The 19,794-nt window shown below is 39.6% G+C and overlaps 1 protein-coding gene across 2 annotated transcripts in view; it reads right to left on the reverse strand.

Annotated features, from left to right (window-relative positions):
- Nucleotides 1-3,262: 3,262 nt before the first annotated feature.
- tll1 (tolloid-like 1) overlaps nucleotides 3,263-19,794 on the reverse strand; it is a 57,133-nt gene continuing 40,601 nt past the window's right edge. For both annotated transcript variants that reach the window (XM_039612916.1, XM_031757316.2), the window contains 5 exons: nucleotides 16,998-17,123; nucleotides 13,508-13,635; nucleotides 6,612-6,825; nucleotides 6,076-6,326; nucleotides 3,263-4,994 (listed from right to left, as the gene is read on the reverse strand). In XM_039612916.1, coding sequence (XP_039468850.1) covers nucleotides 4,860-4,994; nucleotides 6,076-6,326; nucleotides 6,612-6,825; nucleotides 13,508-13,635; nucleotides 16,998-17,123 — 854 coding nt within the window. In that variant the 3' untranslated portion in view covers nucleotides 3,263-4,859. The remainder of the gene's footprint in view (nucleotides 4,995-6,075; nucleotides 6,327-6,611; nucleotides 6,826-13,507; nucleotides 13,636-16,997; nucleotides 17,124-19,794) is intronic.

Here is a 19,794-nt window from a genome sequence, read left to right on the forward strand (position 1 = left end):
CACCGCCCACACAGGCATTGCAGAAGATCAAACGGCTCTTGCAGCACAGCGTGGTTTTGTGTCTGATTTTGGAGCTTTTCTTCGTATCACATGTGATGTTCAGGAAAAAGCAGATGTTTAAATTTTATTTTTGCCTCAGGACCTGAGTGTTGGCCTAAAAGCTGAAGTCATAGGTAACGGCACACTTTCACGCTCATGCTGAAGTTGTTTTGGAGCGCTCAGTAGTCTAATCATAATATTCCCGAGCAGATGGAGTGTGTTACCTGTGTTTTATCTGCTTAATGAAAGGTAAAAATGTGGTGCATTTTGGGAAAAAGTGGGCAGATTTGCTACAGCTGAATCAGTTGTGGATTTTTGTGAAAATTTTTGTTGGTACTTTTATTCTTTTTTAAATTTCATTAGGTAGGTCGTTCCTGTGGCTTTCACGTTAGCCTGCCAAGCAAAAGATCCATGGCGCGATTCCACAAGGAGATGCAAATTTTTGGGGTTGCATCTGGTGTAAATATCAAACGTGCTGTTGTGACGCCCAGGAAATAAGAGAGTAGCTGACAGTCAGTCCATAAAAGTTCCTGTTAAAAGTCTCAAACTGACCAGAGGTGATTAATCAGTTAACTAAAAATCAACCTTTCTGATGAAAGTTTTGGTTGATCTTTGACCAAAAAATTCTAAAAACTTGTTTCTGCTCTCACTATGTTTTTTCGAGAGGGCTTCTCATAGTCCATTCACAAAACGACTCACTGTCGGCTTTGAGTGGACTTTGAGGACTTTTGATGATCAGATGGTAAAAAAGAGAATATTAATTAGATCGGTCAATAATGAAATTCATTATAAGGTTTATCCCTACACATGGTGCACTAAGGCAGAGTACATAAACTGTATGAGTACAGCTACAGTAACTAAGCAGTTGCACGGGGATTTTTAATTTTTTTTTTTGTTTGTTTTTGACCACAAAATCAGTCATTTATAACTCTATAACACAAAAGGTGTCTTGCAAAGCTGAAATTGTAAGCTCAGCACTACTGCCTTAAAGGGCATAAAGTCTTCCAACCCAAGTGGAAGGAGCTGTAGTCTCTATGGTATTCATTTAAAAAGCCTTTCCTTCAATTCAAAACAAAAATGTTTCAGATCTCTATCAGGTTTCAAAGCCTTTTAATAAACAGATCTATCTTTTAAATAATAAATTGTACAATATTTTGGACCAGTGTACAAGAAAGCGTGATGTTTGCTCGTTTTTCACCCTAAAACGTTGAGAGATGGTTACATCAGTCTGGCTGCAGTTCTCTGGGTGAACTGTAGGTGGAGACAAACACAGCTCTAACACACTACTGCAGCAATATTGGGAAACAAGCATGAAGGGACGCTTTAAGGTGTCCAGAAGTTTATGGTTTAATTTTCTCATTTTAAAGACTAAAAAGTGTAAAAAGTGTTGTACAGCATGTACATGAAAGTTTTCACCATGATGAAAAATTAACAGCCTTGTTTGCCTTCAAAAGATTATTCAAGAGTTTTAAATATTTCTAATCAGTGTCGTGTTCATCTGGGAGAATACCAGAAAAACAGATTTCTAATAAAAAATTTATTTCTTTTATTTTTGGGGGCTCTGACCTTTAAAAAACTCATTAAGGGCGCACTCTAGTGGTTGTCTCCTGGTAAAGCAGCGGAATCAAACTGTTGGGAGTTTGTTGCGCCGAATGAGAGACAAGTGAAGCTCATTAAATTGATCCTATAAAGGTAAGATGAGTTAAGATCTTCTCATGCTTGAAAGCTGCGGGTTTTTTAATGTTTACAGGAGTCCCACAAAGACAGAAAAAACTCATTCACAAGAGAGAGTGGACTGCTGTTCTCTGTGGCTGTGTGTTTTTATGCGGAGTGTGCGCCACTTGAATACTTACAGATTTTTTTACCAGTTTATTTAAAAGTACAAAATTATTTAGTAGCGTCAAAGTCCAAAATCTCATTGGACGACTGTTACTTAGCTCTGTGATGACGTTCCTGTGTGATCAGCAGCTGTCCAATCACGTCTCCCGCTCTGGCAGTTGTGTAAGCATCGTTAAATATACAAATAGCAGTGTTTGAATTAAGAGTTGAAGCCAGAGAATAAAGCATCGAAAGACTATAAGAAGACACAAATCAGGAATTCATCTCGAAATGCGGAAAGGTAGAAAGTAGGCATTTGAGCTGCAGGTGCATACTGCATCCAAAGGTCAAGAACAAGGTGTCAGGGTCAAAAGTAATAATGGAAAAAACAGCATGTATGAGAAACCCTTATGTTTCCATGGCAACTTGTCAAACCAAGACAAATCTTCCACAATTTAATAATTGATAATTTGTGCAAGTCCCTGTTAGAGGACAATGAGGAATTCATATTTTCAGCATGACAAATAGAACTGATGATCCACGACTTTGTTTTTTCTTTTATATATAAACAATTATTGAACAATGAAATTTAAATTTAATCCAGTAACAAAGATAGAGTTCATCTGTACTGCCAGTGTGGGTTTGCTCCCAGAGTCCAGAGAGGTGCTTGTTGACTTGACTGTGATTGTTTTTCTCCCTGTGTGTTAGCTCTGTGATCCACTGCCCTATAAGACATACCTTAAATAGGTTTCTGCCCTTCTGAAAGTCACAGGGCTTTATGTTTTACTTTGTTCCCAAAAGCATTCTCTGAAGTTTCTCTGAAAACCTTTTTAAAATGATCACTAAAAGTGATCGTGTTGGTAAAACACGATGCTGTAACATCATTAAACCATTTTTGGTGGCAGGTTATTTAAATGAATGCAGGCTGACCCCTGCTGACAGCACAGAAAGGACCCAGCTGCCCAACAGTCTCAGACCCAGTCAACAAGTCAAGTCTTAAATTGAGGTTTTATAAAATACAATATATGTCACTGGATAAGTGATGAAGTCACAAAAACTGGTTCATTGTCTGATGACTATAAATTTGATCACCAAATTCAGTGAAAATCCATATGGAAGCTTGTTTCTGACACCGAATCTTGATGTATTTACTTAAATAAATCCAAATTATGGGTTATTATCTCAAAAATGGATTTAGGGTCAGGTTTGGTCTTAGACTCATTTGAAATTCTCAGAAAATGTTCTGCCATCCCCAAAAAAGTGGGAAAGTAATGCTGTGAGAAGGTTTCAGATATCGGATATCATGCTGTCACATGATAACTACCTCAGGGTAAACGCTGGGATTTTATGAACAGATTAATATTTCCTTTAAAAACAAAAGACAAAGACAACACGAGTGTGGCTTTAGCCTGTGTGTATTTTAATGACCGATGCAGAGGACGTCATGTCAGACCCAGAGGTGGAACGATAAAGCAAAAACTACAGTTAACAGTGGGATCAGGGTCACCTGGAGCTTGGCACATACAGCAATGAGAGATTCAACTTAAAAACACACAACTTAAAAGACACACACGCACATTTGCTCTAGAATCACCTACAACACACTAAGAGAAACAACGCAGCTCATTTGCAGCACATATCCTTCGAATTGTCCTTTTTCCCCTAAATGCACAAAAAACACGAGTGTGTGTGCATGTAACCACAAAAGTGACACAAACACACATGCACTGCAGATACCGTCTCACACCCAGACTTCACGTCCCATGTTTTTTTGTTGTTGCTATTTTTTTTACAATAAAACCAATCTCACCAAACAAATCAAAACATGGCTCCGACACGAGACGCCTGTGCAAGAGCGTAAGAGCGACGTCCGATAGCATACATTTGGTTCTAAGGCAATATTGTAGTTCCATAGGACTAGTGCTGTTGATTGCAGAGTGCTGTTTGCACGCTGTCTCCATTTGAAAGCCTCCATTCAGTCTTTCAGTGTATTCTTTATTTTTAGCACCATGGGAATCTCTCCTTCAGTCACTGACTTTCAAGAGACAGCTGTGTAAAATATTCCCTTCTGCTATCCACTGGGGAAGAAGAAGAAAAAAAGAAAATCACATGTTCACTGTGGAGGAAGGGCAACTGGACACACCCACAACTTACAGTGAGGCTTAACATTAACACCACACATTGTTTTGGAAGTCTTTATTTGCATTTAATATTCTTTATTTTCTTTTATTCCACAATCTGCATAAGCTGTAAGCAAGAAAAACAACAAAAAGGGCAAAGGTCAGACTCAAGCCTCTTTGTCCCTCCCCCCACACACACACACACACGCACGCACGCGCACACACACAGTAAACACAATGAGTTTTACGATACAAAGACATGGAATAAAATAATCTGCAGCCGTTCTGAGCTGGGCTGAAGAGACCAGTTCCCAGGCCTCAAAGGCAATAAAAATGTTTGTCAGCAGTTTGTCGAGGGTTACTGTGGGTGATAAGCAGCCGTCTGATCACAGTACGTCGCACGGTTCCAGACTCTGGACTCCCTCCTTGGATGCATTTTTAAGTTCTTTAGTTTCTTTGGCATCCGTGGTTTATATCTCCGAATATGAAACTAGTGTTTGTGCTTTTTATTTGCATTTGTTCAGCTCCGGGTATCTCAGTGAATCTATATGGATCTCCTGCAACCCTGTCGTCCTGTACTGATCACATAGCTTTGATGTGCGGTAACGAAACCATCTCCTCCGTGAAAACAGCTCGCGCGGTCATCAGCGCAATCCCCCAAGTGTTTGCTGATAAGTCTCGATGTTTTTTCCCCCGTCTCATCTCGGAGTGCAGTGACCTGTGTGGAGCCACAGAGGGAGACAGATATCCACAGAAGAGTCATCTTCTTCTCATAGCTGGCCAAGAGGGGACGAGCTGTACTTTTCTCATTGCCGTGGTGAAGGTCAGGGTAACAGTGGCTGGGGCTGCACAGAGGTCAGAGGTTACGGGCTACGACTGTAGTCATTTCCTGGTGTGAAGGTTCTCCTGGAACTTGGTGCTCGTGTAGAGGATGTGGAAGCCCTTCTTGCTTATTGTGTCGTCGCTATGGAAACGGATCAGCATAGCATCTCCAGGTGAGTAAATCCCCTCTCTAGGCTGAGGAAGGGACAACAGACACACAGTAAAGAGGTTGTTTTTATATATTTCAGTATACAGTACTATGCAAAAGTTTTGATCCACGTCTTGACTAATTTCTATATATTTTGCTTCCAAGCAGCCAGACTTTCTTGTGCTTTTCTAAAGTGCTTTTAAGCAACACTTATCCAGGCTTTCTGAAGGTCTTTTAAAGTTTTTTTTTATTGGACATTGGTTGCTTTTTCACAAATTTTCAGTCCTTGTACCTGAACATTTTCATAATGATGTTGTTTTCGTTTGTTAAGCCACTTACACTGACATTTGATTCATTCAAGCATTAAAAAACACCTTCTCAATGGATGAAACAGTGTTGTATATACACAAAACAGATAACTTAGCAAAGAACAAGTCTTAAATCATAAATTTAGGCAATTTGTTATGAGAAACCTGTTTGTTGAATTTATAAAATATGGCACAGGTGTCAAAATTGATGAAATTATGAATGCAGTAATGTATCATCACACTTGGTTCCACCACGCATTATATCATCTGGACATTGTCTGATTGGTAGACAGCTTCATTTTTAGCATGACAATGATCTCAAACACGCTGTCAATGCAGTAAAAGCATATCTGGATAGAAAAACACACAATGTAACACTATCATGGACTGGCTTCCCCACCATTACTGAAGCAGTGTGGGATCATCCAAAGAGGAGCTTTGACTGCCCTTCAAGAAGCCTGGAGAATTATTCCTGAAGACTACTTAAAGAAATGAAAAGAAAGCTGCCTGATAGAGTTCAGGCTATGTTGAAGAATAAAAGTGGACTTTCAAGCTCATTAAAACTGCCTTATATACTGCATTTCCTATGTATGTTTGCACATTTCAATAAATCGCTGCACGCTGCAAAAGTTAACATTGCAAAGTAATACAATGCACATTTATAAAACTAGTTAAAGCTTCACTGACTCAAAGTGCCAAAGCAAACTCATGTCTAACCTGAAGTGTTTCATTGTTGACCACTAAAACATGTGGCGAGTCCTCCACAAGTCTTTCAAGTTTACAGAACTCAGAGACCTCCCTGAAAATAACGGTGACTCACCCCTGAACCGCAGAAGCGTCCCAGTCGGTGTGAGTTGGCATCATATCCATTATAGAGCTCGATGTAGTCATAACCACAGTCGGCCTCCTCCTCCACCTCAAATGTAATGAAGCTGAGCTCGATGCCGTAGCCCTGTTCTGCCGTCAGCAGCCACTCGCAGTCAGTGTGACCCGGATAATTGTTGTCTCCGAACTGGGAGTGGGAGTAAAGGTTCTTCTGATGAGCTTCTGCTTTCAGCCGACCTCCACACTCTAAAGAGGCACAAAGAAAGAAAAAAGTATGAAAAAAATGGGTTTTGGGGGCACTTTTTGTTCTTCCCAGCAGTGAAGAACTAAAGTTGGATTTCATGAAGGGTTATTTCAGCATGCACGTGCTGTTAAAAACCACTAGAGGGGGACATTACTCCTAACTTCAAGAGGATTAAGCTGATGACTTTGAGTGATGCTCTCAACAGATATGGTCTTGCACAGTGTTCCAAGAACAGACTTAAAATGCTGCTTTATTTACTACATAAGGATATTTATATGGCCACAGACCTGTTGAGTGTGAAGCTTGGAAACCCTTCCTTTGCACTGAGGCGTCAGAAATGAAGCGAAGGTACATCTTGTTGCCAGTGGACACCAGCGACTCCGGGATCTTACTGCCACACAGTCGCCCCAAGATGGCCGCTGTGTCACTGTCCCCGTCAAACGCCTCCAGATGGTCATAGGCACATTCCTGATGCTGCTCGATCTCAAACTCATTAAAGGTCTGAAAAGAAGGAAGCGGGGAGAATGGCAGAGACGGAAAATGAATGAATGAGTGGGTGTTAGGACAAGAACCTTATAGGAGCTACCAGACATACTCAAAAGGATACTTCCGATATTCGCAAAAGTGCTGAGAACGACCTTTAATACAAGGTGGTGTCGATACAGTTCTCTATTGATGAAATCATGAACTTACACACGTATCTGCATGATTGGCTGGCAGGTGACCAGTCTTTACCAAGCAATTCATTTCATTAATAGGCATGGCTTTAATTCTAAAATACTGGTAAGTTGTCGCTCTGAGAATTGAATCTTAGGGTTTTACAGCTCTGAGTGATGGTAGCATGGTTATGGTGTCATATGCTAGATCACGGATGTCCAACTCGTTTTACATCATGGGCCGGACCAGTGAAAATCCCCTTTTGTCTGGTGTGTAGAAGTTTGTCTCAGGTTTTCTACATGATAAAGAAATGCTGCTGTGATAAAAGAAAGAAATATGTCAGCACATCTCTTAAACTGTAAGAAATGATTGTGTAATGTCCTTGTCCTTGATGTAAATATGTAAAAATTGTGTATGTTTCTGTTCTGTGTCCTGTGTACTGTTTGTTTGTATATGTGTCTTTCTTGCTGCTGTTACACCCAAATTTCCCCTTGTGGGACAATTAAAGGATTATTCTATTCTATTCTATTCTGTTCTATTCTGTTCTATTCTATTCTATTCTATTCTATTCTATTCTAAACTTTTAGATGAAGTTCTGGTCATTGGCCAGACTGTTTAATAAATTTAAAACAAGATGTTTTTGTTAATGCACAGATTATGTCCTCTCTTTTTTCAACGTGGATCTACTTTTCTGTCATGTAATTGTTTATCTACTACTTAATTACTTTGGTAGAATATGAATGGGGCATTGGGGGCGTCTTTATCAATAGAAAAAGCTGTTAAAGTAAAAAGTCCAAAATGTATGTGCTCCTTCATGTTTTCCAAAGCTGTTCAGTGGGCCGGATTGGAGTCTGTGTTGGGTTGATTCTGCCCCTGGGCCTTATGTTTGTCACCCTTGTAGCAGGTCAAGAAAACTACATCTAAAGCTGAGTTCTTGATTTAACTCTTGGCACTACATCTTTGCTGAATTTCATTTTGCTGCTTTCGCTTTCTCTCTTTTCCCTTTGTTTTCGATCTGTTTCTGCTATCCAGTGAAGGCAACACTCTCCCAAAAATCTATAAATATGCAAGAACCCTTTCATAAAGATGCTGCGCTACTAATCTAATCTCTCTTTTCCTGAATTTGTATCATCCTGGCAACAGGCAGGCAATTCTGAGGTCCCTCACCGGTCTCTCTGAGCGACATTAGTTGGAGAACGGCACGAATAAAATCCCTAAAGTTGTTCAAGTCACTTTTCCATCTCACTTCTTCATCCAGGTGCTGTTGAAGGAAAGGGCTTAACTTTATCTGCTTGCTTGGCTCCGTAAAGCAGATTAAATTTGTCCATGTGAGGCACGAAGAGCAGAACTCGGAGATCAACAAGCTTGTAGGTACAAAAAATATTTTTGTAGTGTTTACAAAGCCTGAAAATGTGAGGGCTTTATTATTTTAAAGAATTATTTATAGAACTCAGGAATGTAGACAACATGTGCGAGCTGAAGGAAAAAATAAACACAAAGAAGAGCAGACTGAAGGAAGAGAATGGATTATTTCCAAATGTATTGTTTGTTTTTATAAAGAAATATCTTCACGGTGAGTCTTTCATTAAGCATCAAATCATTTCTTAAACACAGAGAAGTAAACATGAGTTAATGTAGCTGGAATGGAAATGCATTATTGCACTGTTATTGGGTTTTAATTAAGCATTAGATACCCAAATTCCGTCCCCAATGAACTAACTGACTGCCTGTCAGGGGCATGCTTAAAGCTTCCCAAACATCCCTGGTCAATAGTACTGTCAGTCTAAAAAATCCCAAAGCAAAGTGAAGTTATTAGGAAGTAATTAAAATTAGCTGAGGCCACAATACAAAAGAAAATACACACTGTATCCTCAAGCCCATATTTATTTCTGATTTCATTTTCTTTCTCCCATTTGTGGCAGATTAAAAATAATTCCTGGCATTGTCCGTGCTGCATGATATATTACACTGGGTTGTTTTTTTTAATGAAAGATGCAGGATGCTGCATATCATGTTTAGGCTGTTAATCTATCAGTCTGTCGGCTATCTTTCCAAACATTCCTTCATCAAACGTCACTCACTGATACGATCTCGTTTTAGAAAATAAATGCTATTTTCTTTCTAAGCGTCAGAGAAGAAACCCCCGGCCCATGCAATGCCTCCACGCGGACAAGCATGTACACAGTGTCACGATTTATAATCCAATCATGTCACCGTGAGCTGAGTCATAACACCTTGCAGGCCTCGCTCCCACACAGTCACACACTGGATTGTCTCTGTCACGTCACCATAACCATCACAACACTCTGATTTTTTTTTTCTTCTTTTTTTCCATAAACCAACTGAGTTGAAGCAGAAAGGAGGGTGAAGGTGGGCTGATGCGTGGATTTCATTACACAGATGGGAAGTGTTTGATTCTGAGGTCGTGATGGCTTCCAGATGTTTCTAACCATACCTCAAGCGAGACACTGGTTTGATGGTCTGACTTGAGCCGTGTACTACATCCAGGCAAGTTGTGTGTGTGTGTGTGCCAGACAGAGTGAGGAATAATTAAATTATCCTAATGCCATGTTCAGATTTCTGGCATTTTATATGTCCTTCTTTGATGTCATTACTGTGGAGAAAGAGAGCACCCCTATTTATTATATGCACACATTTGTACTCATGTCTTTGTGCATACTCACTGAAATGCATAGGACTTTATTGAAAAGAGAGTTTGCTAACATACAACTACAAAAACCCCCTCAAAATCCATCATAAGGGGAATACATCGGTTTGATTTTGGTGTGATCTCTCTCTTTACCCATGCATAACCTTAGCCCTTACCCTGCTTCTAAGCTGATCTGTAACACTAAATGAAATGAATTTTAATGCCTGACCTAATTCAACTCCCCCTAAAAAAACAAAAGTGCCCTCACTCCTCAAGTCTAAAATTTAAAACTGGTCCTCACAGATATATGTAAAGCTAAAGTGCACAAAACAACAAGTAATATTAAAAACATAAAAACAAAGGAGTGTGTATTTAGTATCATTTGAATCACATAAAGTTACAAAGTTACGTTCAAAACGGGAGCAAAACCTCGTAACTGTGCTATCGCAGATGATGATGTAATGTGTTTTGGTTACATAAGCGGTCATTAGAGATTATCAAAAACTAAATGACGGTGGATGACAGTTTTGATAACAAGCCCATATTGTGGCTGCAGAGTGGAAGTAAGGTGAAGAGCCAAATGTATAATGCATCCTTTCAGCAGGGTGTGTGTGTGTGTGCATGTGTGTGTGTGTGTGAGAGAGAGAGACACATGCATGGGAACATGACTTTAGGAGGATTATCTAAAGCATCCTGTGTAAATGTGAGCATGTGAGTGATTTCCATCTTCTGTATTTTTTTTATTATTTTTTTTCTTTGAAATCTTTGTGAGGACCAGCCTCTGGAGCTGAAACATGAAGCCAACACAAGGATTGTTTGAAAAGTTAGTCAATCCACACAGACCTTCACGATAAAAAGCCCAACATCTACATTACATCTGAAATAAACAGCTTTATCCCCCATTTAAATTGCATTAAGACTTCAAATTATCCATGATTAAAAGAGTGGCTGTTTTGGTGAGGGCGGCTGACATAGATGGCTGTACTGTAGCTGGCAGAGGTCTGCTAGTCACAGAAGTGGACTATTGCTGTAGCAGGTTCCTGTGTCTGTTTTGTGCACCCATACAGTGGATGAGCCTTGCTAGACAAGCTGATAACACAGGCACGCTACCCTGTTGTTTAAATATGCTCACGGCAGTGTTTTTATACGAGAATATCGGTGACGCAGTAGCTCATCTGGCTCATAATCAATCACAATTCACAGGTTATTGCCTCTAAAATGACAAATGCGACCTTGACCTTGAGCACAGACTGCATAAAGACCTGTTAGGGCAGGGATATTAAACTCATTTGCATTACATTTTACATTGTAGGTGTCATGCTTTGATCTCTGGTGGGCCGGCCAGTGAAACTCCCCTTTCTGTCAGTGCAATGAAATTTTACTACACATTTAATCTCTTATATCTTAAGATCTTAAGATATAAGATAAAGAAGTGCAATTTCAACAATGCATCCATTCTTTTCTGCTCATCCTTATCAGGACCGTTGGAGGGGCCTGGAGACGGGATATACCCTGGACAGGTCACCAGTCTGACGCAGGGCTAACACAGAGACAGACAACCATTCACATCTATGGGCTAATTTAGAATCACCAATTAACCTAACCCCAATAACTGCATGTCCTTGGACATGGAAGGAAGCCAGACTACCCGCAGAGAACCCATGCAAACACGGGGAGAACATGCAAACTTCTTGTAAAACTTAGGAACTTCTTGCTGCAAGGCAACAGTGCTAACCACACCACCATGCTGCCTCACAATGTCAACAATTTACCTCTCTCTTTTTTCTACATAAGAACACAACGTCAGATTAAACTGTGAAAAATAAAGGTGTAAAATTATGGAGAAATTCCTGCAGCTCGTAGTATATATTAAACAAAGTTTTTGTTATTTTACAGAAAATGTCTCTTTTGCACCGTAGACTCATAGTAGTTCTAGAGTAGATGGTGAAAAAAAAGAACTTTTCTGTAATCTAATTGTTTAATTTGGTGTAGTATGAATGGCCATGGAGGATGATTTTATCAGTAGTAAAAGCTGTAAAACTACAATAAAATGTCTAACATGTATACCGGCATTCACATTTTCAGTCATTCAGTGGGCCAGATTGGAGTCTAGTGTCAGTCTGATTGTGGCCACTGAACCTTATCTTTGACACCCCTGTGTTAGGTGGTTATTTTGTGTAAATATGATTAAATTCTAACCAGTACTGCAGGAGTACTGATTCAGAACACAACTCCACAAGCCAATTAGAGGCCAGGTTGCTCCTCCCGTTATTTAGTCCCTTGTGAGACCAAATTTGAGCTCTGCACTTATGACGTTCATACCTTTAGAAAGTAAAAGTAGTATTCTAACAGTCAACTAACAGAAAGTTACTTGAAGGCTGCAATAATTAACAGATTAAAGCCATTCTTTAACCTTAAATGCCACTAAAACTCAAACCAATTTTGGCTTCATAATTGAGAAGTCTTACTAATATTCGTAACAAGTCACAATACATGTTATAGTTTATCTTTGGTGGACTGCGCTATTTTCTGAACTTTTGAAATTGATAAACTAAATTATTAATATATTTAAGAGACAGTTACAAATAATCATCTTTTTGCAACATTTCTTGGCCAAACAGTGAAAGCAGTCATGATGTAAAGTAAGGTTATTTCTTCTTCACAGCATCATCTCAACATGTTTTAGTGCACCTGTGTTGTGCTTTATTACGTTCTTAAATAAAATGTTTGGTCAAGATGAACATTTTTAGAAGCTGAAGACAAACATCAGCTGTCATTTTATCATCTGAAGTGAAAGAAAACAAAGATTGTATGTCATCACTGGTTTTCTGTTTTGTTGTTCTGACATGTCTTCATCTCTGTCCATCCATTCTCTTCCACTTATCCAATTCAGGGGGGCTGAAAAGGCAGGGGTACACCCTGGATAGGTCGCCAGTCTGTTGCATGGCTAATGCAGAGAGACAGACAACCAATCACACCTATGGGCAATTTAGAATCATCAATTGACTCCACAAACTGCGTGTCTGTGGACTGTGGGAGAAAGCCGGAGTACCCAGAGAGAACCCATGCAAGCATGGGGAGAAATGCAAACTCCACACAGAAAGACCATTATCATTGCCCCTGGCATCACCTCCATCAAGAAAAAGTTCAGAGTCAGATATTCTCCCTTTAAATGACTTCCTAAACTGCCAAGGACCAAATAACCATTCAGATTTGTCTTGGAGCTAAAACTATGCTTAGTTTGCAATTCTCACATCACCTTCTCTAGAGAGGCAACACTGAAATGTCTGAGTTTCTGCAGCAGAAACAAACACTTCACCAAATGGTACTGGAGCTCAATTTTAATGGTGTCTTATAAATACATACATGTGCACCAAATTAGAAAATACGCAAAAGACTTTGTATGTATGTGTGTGTGTGTGTGTGTGTGTGTGTGTGTGTGTGTGTGTGTGTGTGTGTGTGTGTGTGTGTGTGTGTGTGTGTGTGTGTGTGTGTGTGTGTGTGTGTGTGTGTGTGTGTGTGTGTGTGTGTGTAGGCAGCACACATGCATACACAGGCATAGAAAGGCACACTGACACAGATGGCCACTGCCCAAGGCCTTTCTCTAATGCATGAACACTCACTCACAGTTAGCCCAAATATACAAACATGCACTTTCTCCCTCATTCACATTTGGGTTTCATAAGTGGAACACGAAAGGAGAAGACTGTGTAGCAAGAGGAGAAGCCAACCCAAGGCTTTAACATACAAGATGACCCCACAGACAGAACGGTGCGTCGTTACAGTGGGGTGGCATTCCTGTGATTTCCAGGAAAAACACACAGAGAAAGAAAAGCCTGACAATGTTGAACCCGTTTTTACGTGATGCACACTTACAATTTTGACTCTGTGTCCCGGTGTGGCTGTGATGTCCCAGGTGCACTCTTTCCGGCTGGGGTACTTGTCTGGCCAGTTTGGGCTGCTCAGGGTCCCACTGGGACTGTGGATCTTATGCTCACACTCGGCTGGAGGCACACACACAAACACGCAAGAGCACACACAGAGAGGAAGTTTAAAAATCATGGCTGCACAGGAAAAGGTCAGAGGAAATGGAAAAGGAACAGGAAGGAGAGAAACACAAGAACTAAATGAGAGAAGAAGATTTCAAAGAAGCACATCCTGGTGACAAGTTCAGAGTGGGTTTCACTTGAAATTGGCAGCAAGCTTTGCACAAACACTGCAGTGGGACCTTTGCACTTTCTATACTGTACCGGCATACAGAACTGCTTAAAGAACTGAAAAGCTTACACCTAAACAGCAACATGATAGAGCATAACTGTAGTGGTAACAGAATAGCTGAGTACATTTATATAGGTACACTATTTATTTGTATACAGTAATTAAAGTAACCACCATATCATTATTTTGGATTTGGGAGAGGAGGTGGGCCTGGATGCTTTCTATATGCATTCAGTGAGTTTAGACTGACAAATAGTGTACATTTGTGTAACCATACCTGCACATGTAACATTCAGAGTCTGTTTAAGATTGAATGCTTTTCCAAACACCATTGCATTCATTGGAGAAGTATCAAACTCAGTGGTTTTTGTTTCATTCCTGATGACTACTCATTACAGTATAGAAAATCTTACTCAGCAGTCAGCTCTTTGTTGCCACAGAATCTCAGAAAGCGTACTGAAAAATATCAGCTGCACTTCATTTGTCACTGATGGACGAGTCTGGGAACACACAGGAGCTGCTTGTTAACACTGACTACTTTCCTCCTGGAGTCTGTCTCAGGTTAAAGCTGTCCAGAGCAGCCCACACACAGTCACACATGGCATTTTCATGCATTCGATTTTAATGAGACAAATGCTATTGCTTTATGAAGGTGCGGGGAGGCAAAAGGCATGCACACGACAAAGACGATGTGTTTGAAGGTGATGGCTTTTATTTCTCAGGAAAACCAAACTCATGTACAGCATGAAATGGCATCCACAAGAACAACACATGGGCCTGAAAAAGCTTTTTTTCCCTAGCATGCAAAGTATCACATACAGATGTCAAAATCTCCACACAGTTTTGTTTTTACAGAAGAGTGTAACATCTTATGTTACAGATAGAGCCATGGGTACAATCTGATCAAGTTGCTGGTAGAAACTAACAGTTTCAAAGTCATTGCAAGAGTTTAAAATGAGATCCCTGAGACTTTAAAGGATGCAGTGTGTCATTTTTTATATTTCCCACTGATGTGAAAAGCCATAATGGTGTGTAACAATTGTGCTTAATGATGAATCCAGGGTGTAACAACAATTGCTGAAATCTTCTCAAACACGCTGAAGCTCATGTATGTATATAAACAGGGGCACAGGCCGTGTGACGGGAATATGAATTAGTATGACACGGCAAGGCTAGCTTACACTGGTGTTGTGCACATATAAACACACATGTACACACAGGAAGACAACGCTACACGCAAAGCTTTCAAGGTCCCAGATGTTTGAAACATGAGTCTTTTTATGAGCATCACGGGGAGTCTTTAGTGAGGTGTGTATGTCAGTGCTGATGTTGTGAGTGTGTGTGTACGTGTTCAAAAGTTCAACTTCAAAGAGTTGTGTATAATATGTCCATTCAGCAGGGTGTGTGTGTGTGAAAGTGCAAATAACTTTTAATAAATAATGTTTTCTGTCAAACTAAAACTTTTTTCCACCCTTTGTCCGTTTCTCACACACATCACAGTGAACAGAGTTTTAGAGACTGCCAACTGGTTTTTAGGTCATCTGAGAAAAGTTCAAGAGTATCAAGTCGTTCAGAGTGGACCATCTCCTGAATTTAATCCCCTACATATAATTTATAATGTCACACTTTTGTGGGACATTTCTGTGGTAATTAATTTGGACTTGGTGTGTTTCTGTTTCAGGAATGTCCTTTAAGAAAAGTCCAAGTGAGTCCAGTGTAAGCCAACTGCCCTTCAGGGCCAGTAAATGTCAATGTGAAAGCTGTTTCATTTTTACTCTCACTACACAAAATAAATACTCTTAATATATAATTACGTTTTTAATTTTTGGTGATGTTGTCCTAAATCTCCCCTGGTAGAGGGTTGTGTTTATTGTTCCAGGATAGGACATATCAAGTCAATGAGGTGAACACTTGACACTTTTTGATTTAAAAGCTGAGACTAATTAGCCTAAAGAAAGACTGTGTGCAACTTAAACAAGCAGTTCACCCCAAAACTGAATACACAGTCACATTAAAAAGAAAGTGTAGTCTCTGTCAGTTCTACAGTTTTACATATCAGGACATAATTTTAAAAAGTTATCTTGACTTTAGCAGCTCTTAAAATGAGGTAAATACAACCTGAGATGAACAACAATGCATGACATATGACACTGTTTATTTAACAAAAATGCAGAAACAGTGTGTGAAAGACAAAGTGCGCCCCGTCATTCCTTAGCTAGGAGAAACACCTCAGCTGGTGGTAACTTTATCAGTCTCTCACATCATCTCACATCATGTGATGACTCCTTCTGCATTTTGTCTCAGTTTTTGTTAAAGAAATAGTAACGTTGTGTAATATGTCATGTTTTGAAGTTCACCTGAGGTTGTATTTACCTCATTTTAAGACCTGCTGAGGACTAATTTGTTCGTAATATGTCCTGATATATAAAACCTTAAATTTGTGTTCCCTTTGGGCTGTAGTGCTGTTTATTTTTCTGCATTGTTTTGGTCTAAGCAGGTTCACCCAGCACCTATTTTCTTTCTGTCTGCCAAGCTTTTCATTACCCAACAGGAAGAATGCCTCTACCTGTCCCGAGGCTCATGCGACTGACAGCGTGACAGGATGTAAACACTGATGGCGTCTCCCCTCTGAGCTTTAATGTTAGCTAGCTGCATGCCTTCTTTGGTTGCTGGGTGTACTTTGACAGAAAAAAAGCAAGGTCATGATTTCAGAAAAAAGACATTCCTGCTGAGTTTTTCAATTTCCTTTTTCACTGGGGCACACTCCAAGGGAAATGCCATAAGGTTTTATTATATTCAGGATAAGGCATTCATTTTTCTACAGCGGACATCCCAAAAACTGGACAACTCTCACTTCAACAATCTAGATGAATAAATAGTGCCACAGGCCAGAGAAACAAATACATGAATTTGGATTTTGGGGTGAACTGTCCCTTTATGTGAAAAAAATATAAACCAAAGAAAAAAATCCCTCAAATGTAAAGCCCGCTGTCATGTGGATGTGTGTAGACAGCGTGTGAGCTGTGCGATGGATGATGGCTATTCTTATGAATGAGCACATGCTTGTGTGGATGCGCGACAGCATGCACGTGCGCTCTGGTGCTTTTATGCCAGTGTGTGTGTGGGTGTGAATGCACATGAAACCCACCTTCCTTACAGTCATGTTTGTTCTCATGCAACACGAAGCCATGGCGACACTGACACATGTAGGAGCCCACCGTGTTGATGCACTCGTGTTGGCAGCCGCCGTTGTCCTTGCTGCACTCGTCTTTGTCTATGAGGGATACACATGCAACACGTCAGTGATGTGGAAACATCAGAGAGATGAGATGGTGGGAAGGGAGAGAAACAAAAGAGGACAGTAATGAGGTGGGGGTGCAGTAGCAAAGGAGAAAATGAAGACAAGTTAAACATTTTATTACAGGGCTGAAAGTTAAAGCCCAGCAGGACGATCAAGTGAGCCATCCCGGCTTTGAACGCTTTCTGCAGCTTACATTTTTTTTACTACAGTAACAGCTGGAGATCAATAAAAGAGAAGTTACTCAAAAAGGCAAAAGTTTGCATTGATTGGCACGGAGAAGAATATCTAACGAAAGAAAAAACAAAAAAAACTTGCTGAAGTTTGTTAGTCTGTGTAAGTCTGTTGTTGTGTTGCAATCTTCTACATTCAGGTCACAGCAGCTGTCTTATTTAGGTTTACTGAATTGTGATTATTCTTTGTGTTCCCTTTTTTATTTTGAAAGTATTACTTTCCCTGTGTGTCCCAATGTGTTGTTTTGCTTCCTTAGTTGTCACTACTTTGTGATCTATTAACTTGTCCCTGATTAGTTTCATCTGTTTCTTGTTAACATACCCTGCTTGTGTATCTTGTTTGTGTACTTGTTTTAGTCTGGGGCCCAGTTGCAGTCCAGCCCCTGTAACCTCTCTCTTTGTTATGAGTGTAACACAGACTGAATACATGTGTGGCTGCTGAAGGGTCTCTTAATTAATGGGTAGAGTAGAACCATAGGAGTAAGCTTTGGGATGCTCTTGGCTTTCTCTAATGGTAGAAGGAACTTCAAACCATCTGCAGTGATTTATACTGCTATCAGATGGAAGTAATAACATCATGTCCATAACTTGCAACATGCATACACTCTAATGAACAGTCTCTGTTTATGTTATTCGTATTTTAGTGTAGAGAGACAGAATATCAACCAAAAATCCAGAAAAAAAAACACATTACATAAAATGTATAAATTGATTTGCATGTCATTGAGTAAAATAAGTATTTGAATCAACACAGTCTGAATTTTGGCTCCCACAAATTGGCTGTGTGTCCATGTGGCACACAAATTACAAGATTGTAGACTTGCACAAGGCATAGTGAGCTACAAGGCCATCTGCAAGATGCTTGGTTAGAAAGTGACAACCACTAGTGTGAATATTAGGAAATGGAAGAAATATAAAATGACCATCAATTGCACTCAGTCTGTGCAAGGCAAGATCTTGAATCACAGGGTTAGGACGATCATGAAAAAGGTGGTAGATTTGGTAATTTGGTAATGACCTGAAGACAGTTGGGACCAAAGTCACCAAGAACACCACTGGTAACACACTACACTGTGCAGCATCGACGGGGTCTCCCTACTCAAGAAGGTATATGTAGAGGTCTGTCTTAAGTTTGCCCGTGAACATCTAATGATTCAGAAAAGGCTTGGGAAAAAGTGCTGTTGTCAAATGAAATCAAAATAATACTCTTTGGTGTCATCTTCATCTGCCAAGTTGGAAAGAGGAGAAATGCTGAGTATGACCTAAAGAACACCATCCCCACAGTCAAGCATGAAGGTGGAAACATTATGGTTTTGTTTTTCTGCTAAGGGTACAGGAGGATTTCATTGCCTTGAGGGAACAATGAATGAACCTCCTTCCTTCAGCCAGAACACTGAAGATGGGTCGTGGATGTGTCATGACAGCATGACACTGACCCAAAAAATATCACCAAGGCAACAAAGGAGTGGATAAAGAAGAAGCAAATTAAAGTCATTGAGTGGTCTAGCAAGTCTCTTTTATGTAATGTGTTGTAATGTGTTTTTTCTGGATTTTCAGTTGATATCTCTCTCTCTCTGCATTAAATTGAAACTATAGTAAAAACTAGAGATTGTTCATTTCTTTGGAAGTGAGCAAACTTGCAAATCCAGTGGGTGATCAAATAATTATTTGCCCAACTGCATATCATAAACTGTATGGTTTCTTTCCATTCATCATTCATTTTTGCTATGTGCTGATACATAAAAGATTTCATCATTCATCAACTTTTTTCAGATCAGCTGTATAAGGAATTTGTCAGAATCCAATAAAAGTCACTTTTGGAACCTTTGAGCTTCTGTATTTATGTTTATACCCCACCATGGTACTTTATATGGTAGGTTACACGGGAAATAAAATCCCATCATATATTAAACAATTATATTAGATTATTATTGGAGCAACATATTGGTTGCACTGAGTAAAAGACTCCATTAAATATGCAAAATATAAAAAATTATTAACAATGTTAATATAAATTAAAAAGTTTGTTTTATCATTCAATACACATTACCTCAAAATTCAGAGTGAACATGTGGTGTCTTGCGAATGTTTTGGGAATCTGCTAGAATTTTAAAATAAGATTCTACAAGTTTGAACACCAAGTAAATACGCATGCTACAGTATTGTTTGGTCTGTCCGTCTTTTAGTCCATTGTTATGTGGTTGCTAGGTAACATGATGATGCTGATGAATATATCAAGCATCAATCAATTTGTTGCTATAAATTAGAAATTAGTTATTGTTGTGAAATGTCAATGATACAGCGCCTTTAGGTGTTATAGATGCATAAAAGCTGCAAATGGATTATTTTATCCTCTTGGAAACTGGCAACATGATGACATTATAATGTCTGATATAGATGAGAACCTTCAGGGC

The sequence above is a fragment of the Oreochromis aureus genome, linkage group 6 (genome assembly GCF_013358895.1).
Source record: "Oreochromis aureus strain Israel breed Guangdong linkage group 6, ZZ_aureus, whole genome shotgun sequence".
Taxonomy (NCBI): domain Eukaryota; kingdom Metazoa; phylum Chordata; class Actinopteri; order Cichliformes; family Cichlidae; genus Oreochromis; species Oreochromis aureus.